The sequence below is a fragment of the Zerene cesonia genome, chromosome 19 (genome assembly GCF_012273895.1).
Source record: "Zerene cesonia ecotype Mississippi chromosome 19, Zerene_cesonia_1.1, whole genome shotgun sequence".
Lineage (NCBI taxonomy): Eukaryota > Metazoa > Arthropoda > Insecta > Lepidoptera > Pieridae > Zerene > Zerene cesonia.
In genome coordinates this window covers 4,643,318-4,657,097 of record NC_052120.1, presented here as the reverse complement: position 1 = coordinate 4,657,097, position 13,780 = coordinate 4,643,318, and the positions used below count along the sequence as shown (strand labels likewise).

General features: G+C 32.0%; 2 protein-coding genes across 3 annotated transcripts in view; one reads left to right on the top strand and one right to left on the bottom strand.

The window, feature by feature from the left end:
* LOC119834176 (ATP synthase subunit delta, mitochondrial) overlaps positions 1-3,385 on the bottom strand; it is a 6,758-nt gene extending 3,373 nt beyond the window's left edge. Inside the window, exons 1-5 of one of the 2 annotated variants that reach the window (XM_038358482.1) lie at positions 3,227-3,385; positions 2,783-2,906; positions 1,492-1,582; positions 787-893; positions 253-357 (exon numbers count right to left, since the gene is read on the bottom strand). In XM_038358482.1, coding sequence (XP_038214410.1) covers positions 253-357; positions 787-893; positions 1,492-1,582; positions 2,783-2,905 — 426 coding nt within the window. In that variant the 5' untranslated portion in view covers position 2,906; positions 3,227-3,385. The remainder of the gene's footprint in view (positions 1-252; positions 358-786; positions 894-1,491; positions 1,583-2,782; positions 2,907-3,226) is intronic. The other variant, XM_038358483.1, reaches the window with a different exon arrangement.
* Positions 3,386-3,781: 396 nt separating this feature from the next.
* LOC119834512 (breast cancer type 1 susceptibility protein homolog) lies at positions 3,782-13,549 on the top strand. Its single transcript, XM_038358899.1, has 9 exons — positions 3,782-3,963; positions 4,162-4,361; positions 4,435-6,386; positions 6,464-6,603; positions 6,896-7,492; positions 7,860-7,956; positions 8,560-8,694; positions 10,009-10,126; positions 13,310-13,549. The coding sequence occupies exons 1-9, from the start codon at positions 3,872-3,874 to the stop codon at positions 13,489-13,491; spliced, it is 3,513 nt and encodes a 1,170-aa protein (XP_038214827.1). The 5' UTR covers positions 3,782-3,871; the 3' UTR covers positions 13,492-13,549.
* The last annotated feature ends 231 nt before the right edge of the window (positions 13,550-13,780 follow it).

The window sequence follows — 13,780 nt, the reverse complement described above, 5'->3', positions numbered from 1 at the left end:
AATTAATTTCTATGGATTCTATATAGGGTATATTCCATTTCTATGGGATGTCTTTTCTTATAAACAAAAGTTTTATTGATATATTTCATGTCGCATTAAAAATCGGGGGGAAAGTGCGGGTTCAAATCCCGCCTCATGATACAATTCTTTTCACTTTTCTAACGAATTAAACTCCGTCAAACATTATTCAAATGTGTTCCGCTAGTTTGTTTCACATAGTTATCAAATTACACACAAAAATAGAAAATAAACCTTTTCGTTGGAAGCAGAGTTGAACTCTGATTGTGCCTTTGACAGAGCTTCTTGCGCCGCGCTGCGGTCCAAGTTCTCGAGGGGGTGAGCCTCTTCAGCCAACACCTTTGACAACAAAGTATTTATACATAAATTTGTAGAAATGAGGTGTCAAGAGCGATTATATATTTGATGGTTTGTTAATCAGGAATTTTTTAATATAAACTGCGAAATAATCTATTCTAGTTACTTGTTTATTTTTATACTATAACCAGACAGTAATATAATATAATGATATACATGCAGGAAATATTTGATAGCTATATTTCACAATGTACAATTTCTTTAAAAGTCATCACTGTAATCTGAGTCACTGATTGCATATGGTTTAAGTTCAGTTAGCACACAATTCGCAAAAAAGCTTCAGAATTTTATTTTATTTCTCTTTGCTTTTAACAAAAAAAAAAAACATCTGAAAAACCATATATAATCTGTATGGAATTTAATGATCAACATATATGATATTAAGCATGATATGTACAACATCCTATTTACCTGGACAGAGGAATCGTCGTTAACAGTGATTGTGCCTGATGACACGAAAATTTTGTTCTGTTTGCCGTCATTTTCGAGAACTGTCACTACACCAGGACGGAGCACAGCTAAAATAAATTAAACTTTATTAACTGACACTTATTTTTCATATGCATGCATTATAAAATGAATATGAATTCTATCTATTAGACCTCTACGCGTCTCTAAAGAAGTTTTTGATTGAGCATCGACAATAGATTTCGAACATTATTGCCACAAAACAAAGAATTAATTAATTTTCAACCTCTTAGATATTTTACTGAATTTAATAATAAATTTATGTTTATAAGTCTAGCTGTTCATATTCAATAACAAGATGACACTAATTTGATTGTTATTGAAGGTATATTTCATTCAGACATTTTTGTAGAAGCAATAAATGAAATTTTACCATATAAAGGAATGTCTATATTTTTAAGGAACTTACCACATCCAGATTGGTATGATTATTGTCTTTTCAGATTTCATTTCAGTGAAGCCAAGTTCTACTAATACTGCTTTTTAAAATTTTGGCTAATGTCTATAGCTCTTTGCACTCTTTAATTACTTTGTTTTACAATATTCTAATAAGAATTTGTACTGATGTGGTATTAGAACCATTTTTATGATTTGCCATCAATTCACGAACCAAAACTACTAATACAATAAATAATTGAAGACTATTACCAAGTGTGGGCACATGCTTAGGTAGGATACCAAAAGCACCACTGAAGGATGGCACATCAACTTGTTTCACAACCTGCTTGTCGTAGAAAACCTGCAAGAAAATAAATGTCAGTTTATGTATTGCATACTTAACAAGCTAGGTTATTTACTTATAATATGTAATGTCTCTCGTCTGAAGAGGTCATACACTGAAATTTCAATCTATACATATAATAAATCTGTAGAAAAGTAATTTTTGTACATTGAAAAAATTAAAAAAAAAAATAGCGAGTGTGTTAAAAGATAACTAACAGAACCCATTTCCATCATTTTTGAAATTTGTGTCTGTTTGTCTGTTTGTTTGTGCGCACATCACGTAAAATCTACGAATTAAATGCAGACAATGTTTATATACAAAAATTATATGTAACTTGAGGTACAACTTAGTTTTTGTTTCATCGAAATCGGTTTACTCTATCACAAGATACGATTAATTTGATATTCCTACGGGATACGGACTTACGCGGGTGAAACCGCGGGACGCAGCTAGTTATAAAATAAATTTTAAGACTTTTTTTAATAAAAATGCTATGAAAAAATTACAAGCACATAATTTGTAATTTAATTTAAAATAGAATGTCAAGTAAAAGTGAGTAAATTATTATTTTTGTTTATTTTTTATGTGAATAGTCAATTTTTTGCTGAGAATATAGAATACAGAATAGAGAATAGAATAGAAACTAGCTGCACCCCGTGGTTTCACCCGCGTAAGTCCATATCCCATTGGAATATCGGGATAAAAAGTTGCCTATATATTATTCCAATTGTCCAGCTGTCTATGTACCAAATTTCATTGCAATAGGTTCAGTAGTTTTTGCGTGAAAGAGTAACGAACACAGACACATCCTTCAAACTTTTGCATTTATAATATTAATACAGTAGGAGTAAGGATAGTAGGATTTACATTGTTTTAATTTGATTAGTTTTTCTTGTACTGGGAAGTCTGGGTTCAAATTAAGATTTAGCATCTAAACTCTAAAGGAACACTCCCAGAGTATATTTGTTGAAAAAAACATGAACCTAACAAGACTTCCTAGTAACAAAAATTACATGATGAAAAATTGGATGGTCAATGCAGATAGAGACAAGTACAAATATAACTAAAATTAAAGACATCAAATTAGCGTGTCAAACAATTACTTGGAATACAAATTTATAAGATCTTGAACATGAAATGAAAAAATTTAATTAAATGGCTTTATAGCAAAACTACATTCAATCAACATTCTTATGTTATTTTTGTTATTCATACCTTGTTACCAGCAGCAAAGGTGAGTGCCATTTCACCTTCCTTGATGGCCGGCGCATCTGCATAGCTGCGAATCTGTGCCTTCCTGAACACAGTTCTTAGTGTGGTGCGAATAGCTGAAGCCATTCTGAATGCAATAAATCATATATAAATTAATCTGTGCCTAACAAAACATCTTAACCAGAACTACGATAAAATGAGAATTCTAACCTTATTTCAACAATAACTATACAAAATAATACGTCCATTATTGTGTTTATCTATATAGACATAAGACATAGTAATAAGACACGTAAGAAATAAGATATATATTTGATAAACATATAAATACAACAAAATTTCCAGTAAAATTAGAGAAAAAACATAGATTATGTAATAAATAATCTAGTCGCAAACTTTGAGGTCATATTGATATCTAATTACAATAAAAATAGCTAGAATACTTACTTAACAGAGGTATTATTTTATGCAACACGAAATTTAAGGCAAATACAAAAGCCTCTAAATGATTAAGATTTTAGAGCAGACCGAATTCTTCCCTCAGGCTTCAGCTGCACACCCCCGTAATAATTGGCAGTTTATGTGTCATTTTTTGACATTTGACATTCCTTCATTATATATAATAATCAAAAGCAAGGAATTTAATACTCTTGTAATACTAAAAGACTGTGGTATGCTGAGAGTTAGATGGTGGAATAAGCTGGACACTTATTGTAAAGATTGGCTTAAAATTTCTCTCAATAGGGAGACATGGACTTTTGCCTTTGCCTAGCAGTGGGACAGCAAGGTTGATTAAAACAAAGATAAAAATAAGGTACCTAGCGGTTGCTTGTTGACTTGACAAACATCAACATCTAATTAATAGTCAACACTAACTGAGATCCAGTCATTTTGTGCTTGCTGCTGTATCTGTGGTGTACGATCATATTCAATTTATGTCCGTAGCCAAGCCATTACATTAAAAAAAAAAATATGTCAGATGTCAATGTCACAAATGACAATTCGGAAGCCGCGAAATCGCTTTACAAAATACAATTATAAATTGAAATAATTAAGTAATTATAATTTAACTCCATAAGTTCAAATAACACAATGAACTATGAATCTATATTACAAACAATAGACTTAAATCGAATATCTAAAATTACTTCACTTCAGGTTGATCATGTTACTTGTATTGAGTGGTACCTAAACTTTATTTATTTTTATTATTTTTGTTATATAGTTGCTTTGTTGTATATTATATGTACTATTTAGGTTAGATTTTACTTATCGAGATTATTTATCTTTAATTTACATAGCTCTTAATGCAAATATCTTCTATCTATTTATGTGAATCAGGTACTTATTTTTTCTAACAACAATATATTGCATTGTTTTAGTTGCAAATATTATATAGTACCGACTACAGCTAAATGTGGGCATACATTATGTCATACATGCTGGCATGGAAGACAAACTTGTCCTGCATGTGGGTCTAAGATTGACCGCAAAACTTTAAGACTCAACTTAGTTCTGCAAAATCTGACGGAACATGTACATCACCTAGCTGATGCATTCCAAAATCTTTTTAATATTAAATGTAAGTAATTTTGTTTTTTTAATTAACCATATGCTCAGAATTTTTTTTTTTTAACACTTGTTGTTATTTGCAGTGGATGACTTTTTTCTTAGTCCTGGAGGTGATTTACTTAGTGTGAAAGATCCCAACAAAAATGTCCAAGATTGGTTAGCCAGCTCCCAGAATCATTTCTCAGCTCCAGTAAGTTCACAAAACTCTATACAAGAAATGAATGTGGCCCAAAAAGTAATTGTCAGTGATATTCAAGTTCATACAGAGACTAAGAAAAACCCCAGGCCAATCAATGCAATATTTGTGCCAATGGAACAGAAGGATTGGGATAAAATTGAAGAATTGCCTGATTCTGAGGATGTGTTAAATAAAGACAAAGAGAACATTATAGGTCCCATGGATATAGAAACCTATAATTTTATGCCAAATGATGACAATACAGCATATTCTACACATAATCCAAGAAGAAGTTCCCGGAAAAAAGATTCAAAGGAATCTGATAGTGTAAAAACCTTGAAATTGACCAAGCTTAACAAAAATAATAAAGATTGGAAAAATGTGAGAAAAATGAAAAAAGAATTTAGTAAGCTGAATACTAAAAACAAAAACAAATTAAATGTTTCAATTGAAATGTGCAAAAAGGTCAAAAGCTGTAATGATCTTATGAATAAAATAACACCTCAATATAATAAAAAAAATATTTATAATAACAATGATGATGATTCAGGTAATGATACAATTGAAAATGATAAAAAAATTGAGAAAAGCTGTAGCCCCATGCAGTTAGATGATAAAATAGATATCAATGCAGGACATATCAATAAGAATTCTTCTACAGAACTTATCAAAACTGTAGAAAAAAATGCAAGTGAACATGAAAACTATAAATTTTGTGATGTTGATAAAAATTGTGCAGAGCATTTAACATCATCTCAAACTGAAAAGGAAAAACCCAAAAAGCCTAATGTATGTTTTTTCAAAAAGAATGTTTTGATTGGTAAAAATACTATTCCTATAAATGAAACAGAGAATGCGAAAATGGAAACATTTGATACTGATGATATAGAGATTACAATAAAAATAGGAAGTACATTAACAAATATATGCATAAAAAAGAAAGATAATGATGTACAGTTAAAAATTAATTCAGACAGAGAAATACAAACAGCTTTAGATAAACAAAATAGCAAGATCTGTGGCTCTACTTCACCTATCAAAGACATATCTGATAAAAATACTACACAACAAGATAAATATGCACAAGCTGATTCTTTAAATCCGAATAGTAATGAGGGAGACACATCTATATCCCAAAAGTTATCTACAAAAACTAAAAAAAATACAGCATCAGCAGATACTGCTTCTGCTAACATGGAAATCACTGAGAGTATTGAAAGAGAACTGTCAACAGTTATGGAAAATGTACAAGCAGAAAATAGATCATCCATAGTATCAAAAGCTAATACTTTAGTTAAAGACCTTAAGAATAAGGATATTGTACCTAATGATGATGAATTGAATGATTTAGATATGTTTGATAGTGAATCTGTCAAGGAAGGTAATGTGCAATCCCTTAAGGCATTGGGTCATGTGCCATCTACAATTCTTACAAGTAATTTGAATAAATTAAGAACACAAAAAATTGTTAAGAGAGATAGGGATGCGAGTGATATTGAACAACCTTGCAGCAAAAAAACTAAAACAAAAGATACACAATCAACTGAAAGAAAACTTGCTACTCAAAAATCACACAATGACAGTGAACTTGGGAATTACGATGAAATTATGAGTCAAGTATTTGCCAATATTGATGCAGATATGAAAAATTTACACAAAAGCAAAGATAGTGTCAATGTATCAAATACACTCCAAAATATTTTGCAGGCCACAATTAATAGGCGTATATTGCAGTCTCAGAACAAAAATACTGATAAAATGCAAGGTAATATAGTTACGGAAAAATATAGTGAAAGTATATTTACTCTTATGGAAAAGGATAATGAAGATTTAGATTTAAAACAACCTACTCAATCTGTAAGTATCCTAATAGGCCATGAATTATTAGTGGAAATTAAATTGTAAGTAATGAAGTTTTGATCTGAATTTTACAGAAAAATGATACAATTATTAATAAGAGAACAAATGATGCAAAAAAATTGTTAGAGGAGGATATGGAAATTATAGAATTAAGCACACCACAACATAATGATGATGATTCTGGTGAAAGTGTTGTTGATGAAACACCACAGAAGTAAGTTACTTTTTGTTACCTACCATTACTTCTAAATTATTATGTATTCCAACCAGACGCACTAAAATTGTATGTTTATCAAATCTAAATTATTTTAATCTACAACTCCTTAAGATTATTATTTTTATAAAATAAACATCTTTTTCTGAGAAATCTAATATGCATAATTTAAACATGTAATACTTATTTTATTTATGTTATGATTTCCTTTCATATACACTGTATAAAAGTGAAACAATTTAACTGATCTTATTTTTAATGCATTTTTTTATTCAACTATATTTATTTACAGAAATAATTCATTTGCGAAAAACAAACACACTGATCTTATTCTAAACAAAGACAAAGTATTAAAATTGAATCAATGTGGTAAATCTGGTACCTTGAAGAATGACAAAAAGTTTGATGAATCTCAGGGAGTTATTGACATAACAAGTTTTTCAGGCACAGTGGGAGATTCAACAAAGAACAGTAGAAATATTACTGTGGTTGAACAGCCCAAAGTGGGGATAAACTTCACACCCATATCTATTAATAAATTTGTTGATCATATAAAGCACAATTCCACGCCAGTGTCTCGAAAATCACTTAACTTCAATGATAGTATTGATATTGATTTAGAGAAAACTGTATGCCCAAGTAACTTTGTCGCAGCAAAAAATACGCAAGAAAAAGAAATTATGTGTGAAGCTTTTGAACAAAATGTTATGCCATCGCCAAATAATAGGAAAAATCTAAAATATTATGTAGCTGGATCTTGCTTGAGTTTATCAGAAAAAGCAAATGTGAAACAATTGTGTGCTCAAAGGAATTGGGTGTTTGTGGAAAAATATACAAAGGAATTAACACATCTTATTGTTAGTGTGGATGAAGAAAAAAAGGCGCAACGGTAAAGTAATAACTTTTACTTATTGTCTTTTATTTTCTATCAGATGATTAATCCATTTCATCCTTTTTTGTATCCGTCCCATGCCAAATAGTTAATATATATATATCTTATTTTCAACAAACTGACTGTATTTTCTTCTCATCCTTTGTTTTCTTCTAAATGAGTTGACACATAACATCTCAAACAAACAAATCTCTAAATACAAATCGTAATTTAAAAATGTAAATACTCATACACTTATGTTTTAATTGTACCAATTAGATAATCCTGTGACCTGACATTGCAATAGAAAAACCTCAAACAAAATTTCGGTTTCACCAATATTTTATACTTTGCAAGCATTTTACACTTAATATTATATTTACAGATCTGCCAAATTCATGTGTGCATTAGCTGCATCTAAATGGATTGTAGCTTACGAATGGGTAGAGAAATGTCTGAAAACAAACCAGGTTGTTGATGAGGTAAGATAATCTAGACTATTTTATAATAAGAAAGTTAGAGTTGAACATTCTAATCTCAGGGACTACCTCCAAGTCTGCACCAAAAAATAAAATTTGCCATTGGATATGATCCCGGAGTATCGGCTGCGACGTTAGAATATATATATGATATACTAACGTCGCAGCCAGGGAGGACCGCTAGCAATCTTTTATAGAAAAAAAAGTGTTATATATAAAGAAATGTATGATGTCAAGCCACATATATGCAATGTCAATGTAAGGTATGGATAAATAAAGATTTTTATTATTATTATTATATCTATCATTAAAATTGTTAAAATATTTATAAATAATGCAAAACTTTTCTTTTTGGACGCTTCATTCAAGGTGTTGTTATCAATGAATAGGTGTGTAGCAAGTGTCCTTTGATGTATACTTACAAAATTAAATTAATTATTTTTTTCTTCTCATTGCATATTATATTACTCAGTTTTGTATTTAGAATGTAAAAGTTTATAATTTGTCTATTTTCCGTGGTATTCTATATATTTATTACAAAATTGGAAATATGTAATGGTGCTAAATGTCCCGACAATTGTATAAATCTAATTATTTTTATTTTAGGAACCCTACGAAGCGTTAGATGTTACAGGAGAGCCGGGCCCGAAGCGTTCACGACTTGCGAAGCAAAAACTTTTTAACGGCATCAAGTTCTTTTGTATGCCGCCCTTTGGGGTTCTTGATGTAGACACACTCAAGGTTATTATTTAGTTAACAATAAACTTTTTCTATATCTAAACAATTCCATAATCCTATCCTCCTAATATTATAAGTGCGAAAATCCTTACAGGATGTGTGTGTATGTGTGTGTTTATACCGCGGGGCGCAGGTACTAGTACATAATAAACTGTTTGCGCCCCGCGGTTTCACCCGCGTAAGTCTGTATCCCGTAGGAATATTTGGATAATAAGTTGCCTATGTTATTCCAGTTGTCCAGATGTCGTACCAAATTTCATTGCAATCATTTCAGTAGTCGGTTTGCGTGAAAGAGTAACAAATATACATACACATGCACATTCATCCATCCTCCCAAACTTTCGCATTTATAATATTAGTAGGATAAATAAAAAAATAAATATTGAGCAGTAAATAAAGCGATGTAATTGGGTAGTTAACCAATTGGAATCAGTTGGTTGGATATTACATAACTGGCCATTCCATCATTTATACTAGCTATTAAATATTTATTCATTGCACTGTTTTTAGTTTTACAATTGATTTTTTTTTAGTTAAATTATCAACAAAACTATTTTAGGTAACTGTCAAAGTTTCTACTATCGCACTAATTTACCAACTGAAAAACAAATTAATTAATTATTTGTAATTACTACTACTGACTAACAAATTAATTATTTATAACAGCTCAAAAATTCAGTTCCCTTTCTTAATTGCCTTAAGAAATATATATAGTAGTATGAATATAAGTCTGTTGAGCCAGTGACGTATTATTATAATCAACTAGACTCACTACTAGAACTAGAATCACTTCCGAAATAGTCGTAAAAAATATCCGAGTGGCGTTTAAATTAACAATTAGATAACAGTCATATACACTCATATACAGAGTCTTGTATTGGCCAATTTCTGAGCGTGATTGTGAGCTTAGTTGATTATTCATCATCATCATCAGCTCATGTATGTTCCCACTGCTTGGACACAGGCCTCCTATGAGGGTTCAGGCCACAATCCACCACGCTAGCCAAGTGCGGGTTGGCAGATGTCACATGTCGTCGAACTTTATGATTCTTGGACATGCCGGTTTCCTCACGATGTTTTCCTTTACCGTTTTAAGCAATGGTGATGTTATCCACATGTGCAGATAAATTGAAAAATCTATTTATTTCCTGCACGCTCGCCCAGTCTCGAGCTCCAACTTATCGATTTTGAAGTCCGAGGTTCTCACCACTGAGCCACCACTGCTTTTTTAGTTTCAGTTGATTATGAGCAATAATAAATAAATAATTGTATTTTTTTATATTAATAACAACAATTATATATATATTTGCATTTTAGGAGATTTTGGAGGCGGCAGGCGGTACAGTCGTGAACCAAGCGAAGGCGGTGGAAGTGACGCAATCACCCGCACTGCTATTGGCCGAGCCGGAGTCCACGCAGGAAGATCGATTTATTTGTAAGTAGTGGAATATAAATATACTATAAACAAGCTGTACCCGCGACTTCGTTCGCGTCTGTCAATAAATACTTAGATTGAATTTCACCCCTCCCCCTCGGACACCGTATCGATTTCCGGGATGAAACGTAAATAAGATACCTCCTCGGAGTAGGTACTATAACCGTACCAAGTTTCATCAAAATCCGTTCTGTAGTTTTTGCGTAATTCCCATTCGAGATATAGACAGACAGACGGACAAATAACAAAAATTTTTTATACCTATAAGGTATTCCAAGCAATCTAATCCGACTGCTATTGCTCATTTAATATCCATATATAGCTATGGTATAAAGAAACCAACAACGGTCAACACCCGTTTTTAAATTTGCGGCCGTCATTTGTTAATTTTGTATAGCCATTGTTGTAATCACTATAATTCTGAACATTGTAACAACACTTCATATGTCAAGATCCGTTTAGCGGTTTGATTTTTAGGCCATGCCAAAGATATGCACATACATATGCTCGAAAACCTTACCCTCCTTCGGTCAGTCGGGTAAAAAGTAAAGCAAAAGGTACAAAAGAAGCTCCAAAATAAAGCAAATAAAATATAATATAGGTAGTATAATTTTGTTTTTCCACGCATCCTCATGCCTTCGCGTTCGAACTATATCGCTGTCCTGTTCTTTCTTCACTTGCAAATGATGTCCAAAGTTGTGCCAATTTGACGTGAGCTTACGAAAATATAGCCACGTTACTTATAGGAATACAATAGCTTATCGTACATGCTGGAGAATAAAATTCATACAATCAAATCTTGTGTTTTTATGATGTACTAGTGGTCCGCCCCGGTTTCGCCCGTGGTACATATATCCTACCAGGCCTTGGCTCGTTTTAGCGATAATAATAGAACGAAAGAGGAAGACTTAAGACGACATTTTTATTCCACAACCCAACGGGAACGAGAACTATTTCGATAAAACCCCTGGTCCGTCTATCTTTTCCTTGGAATGCAGGCAAAGTCGCGGGCGGAAAAAAAAGCTAGCAAGCTATTCTTTAATATTTACAAATACGCCAAAGTTGTTGGGCAAATGAAGGAAATACATAAACTAGTCGGTCAAAAAAATTACGTCTGTTATTATTATATAAATATTTGCAATAAATATTGAATTTTAAAATATAATGATATTTTCAAGGGAATCACCGGTATTGTAACTATATTATAACTCCGCTAACATTAGCATTGTTAAGTAATAGCTAATCTTTTTTGTATAAAGCAGCGCGAGATAAATATTCTTGTGGTCAAAAGCCGTTTTACTATCACTTTTTCCTTGTTGACCAATGTGTGTTCAAAGAATAACTAATACTTTTTCCTCAATAGCCGCTGCTTATTGAGATAATAATTAAACACACGATGACTACAGAACTGCTACTAAAGATACGTCAAGGTGTAATCACGCTATAATTATTATTCTTGAAGTATAGTAAAAGCCCACGGTCACATTAAACGTTATTGACTTTGACCCTGCCCTTCAAGAGATACGCGTTCTCACGTTATGTTAATTTCCGATAATAACTTTGTATAATATACGCTTTCTATATCTAAAATTTTATGACTAATATAAATTCTAAGCCTAAATCTAAATAATAATAATATGAGGATTTTTTATTATAGCAAGTCTTAGCTTATTTGGTTCAAAAAAACCAAATAAGCTAAGACCTTCACAGTCCTACCCATTATTTCCCTATTCAATTATTTTCTTCAAACTTTAAATTTTAAAGCCAATCATTTGCATAGGAGTAAGACCTCTGCAACTTGGCGTGTTGTTCATGGGCAGTCGTAGCGCTCTAATCATCAGGCGATCCACCAACCCCTTTGCCGACTATGGCAAAATTAATAGGTCACTTTAAATAGTAGATGATATTAGATATAATCTGGTATAGTCAGATATTACGCTTAAATTTTTATTTTAATTGACTGAAACTCTTAAAATCTATATATATAAAATTCTCGTGTCACAGTTTTCGTTGCCATACTCCTCCGAAACGGCTTGACCGATTCCTCTGAAATTTGGTAAGCATATTGGGTAGGTCTGAGAATCGGCCAACATCTATTTTTTATCCCGATATTCCTACGGGATACGGACTTACGCGGGTGAAACCGCGGGGCGCAGCTAGTTAACTATAAAAATAGATCTTTAGTCAATAGTGAAGTAAGTGAAGTCGCGTGTCCCTTACTGGGGTATGGGGCAGATGATATACATCTGTTTCACTGATCTATTTTCTTTATGGACAAGTAGGTGATCAGCCTTCTGTGTCCTGCCAGGCCGAGACATTTTTTTTTTTTGTGCGTCCCCACCGGGATTCGAACCCAGGACCCCTCGGTTTTACGCTCACGCGTTAACCACTGTACCAAAGAGGCGGTCAATAGTGAAGGTGTAAACAAAATAGCCGAAAATAACGTTTACTTTCATTCAAGGCAAACAAATCGCTTTAGGATGGATATTCGCGATTGCGTCATACATATTAAATGACAATCCCAAAACGACGGAACTTTTCAATTCTTAGCGTATTTTGTTTTAAATGTTCTCTATCGCATACTTAAACTACTTCTCACAATAACGGAATGTGTCTATCCAAACTTTTCGCAATAAATTCCATTAATATCGTTTGTTAGATTTTTTAATTAATTAGTCACATGACAGATAGATAAACAGATGCACCATAGTATAAAAATATTTATATACGAATATTATTATTTATTAGGAATTAGGGATGTAAAATTAACTAATTGTTCTATAAGTTAACTCGCAAAAACAGCTGGCAAGCAATCGCGATAAATTAAAAACGATTGCCAGGTTTTATTTTTATTATAAGTATTATACAATGTCTGTAATATAAACTATACTATAATATAAGCTGGTTCCTGATTTGTCATAGTGGCACCATATAAAATTGGTAATATAGTTTATGTTAAAAAAGTATCATTTTTAAGTTCGTCTTTGAATAAAAACTCAATCAACTCAATGTGCTGATAGTATATAATCCTAGCGAAAAATAGTGTGAAAAAAAAATATATATATAGAATTATATATAGAATTCTTGGTCCCTTTTAATGAAAAATGTACGCCAAATATTTCATACATTTGGCGGACATTTTTCAATACCAACATTTTTAACATACATAACTATTGTTCTTAGATCTCGCAATGGAACTGTGTATCGTGCCAGTGAATTACGAATGGGTGCTAAATTGCCTCGGAAGCTACACTCTATGCTCCATCCACGAATTGTTATTGTGTCCCTCGTCCCTTCTGCCGCCCGCTACATCTAAATGGCCTGCAGCATTGATGACCCGAGAAAATGATTCGCTGATTGAATAATAAGGGATTATAGTTGTATACAAATATAATATAATAATAAATATATATTTTATTAATTTGGTTTTATTTTTTTGGCCTTGGATAACAAAACATTTTATTGAATGACGTTTATTGCATTGCAAGTTGTATAGATTTTTAGCTTTCTCGCTGCCAGTTTTTTTTTTCCACTTATTCCTGAAAAAAAATGCGATTGCCTGAATTAGCGCATGTGTTTGAACATTTATATGAGGAAGTGTTAGCAATGATGACTTGTAAGAGACACCGGATATAGACTCAGACCACTTCCTTT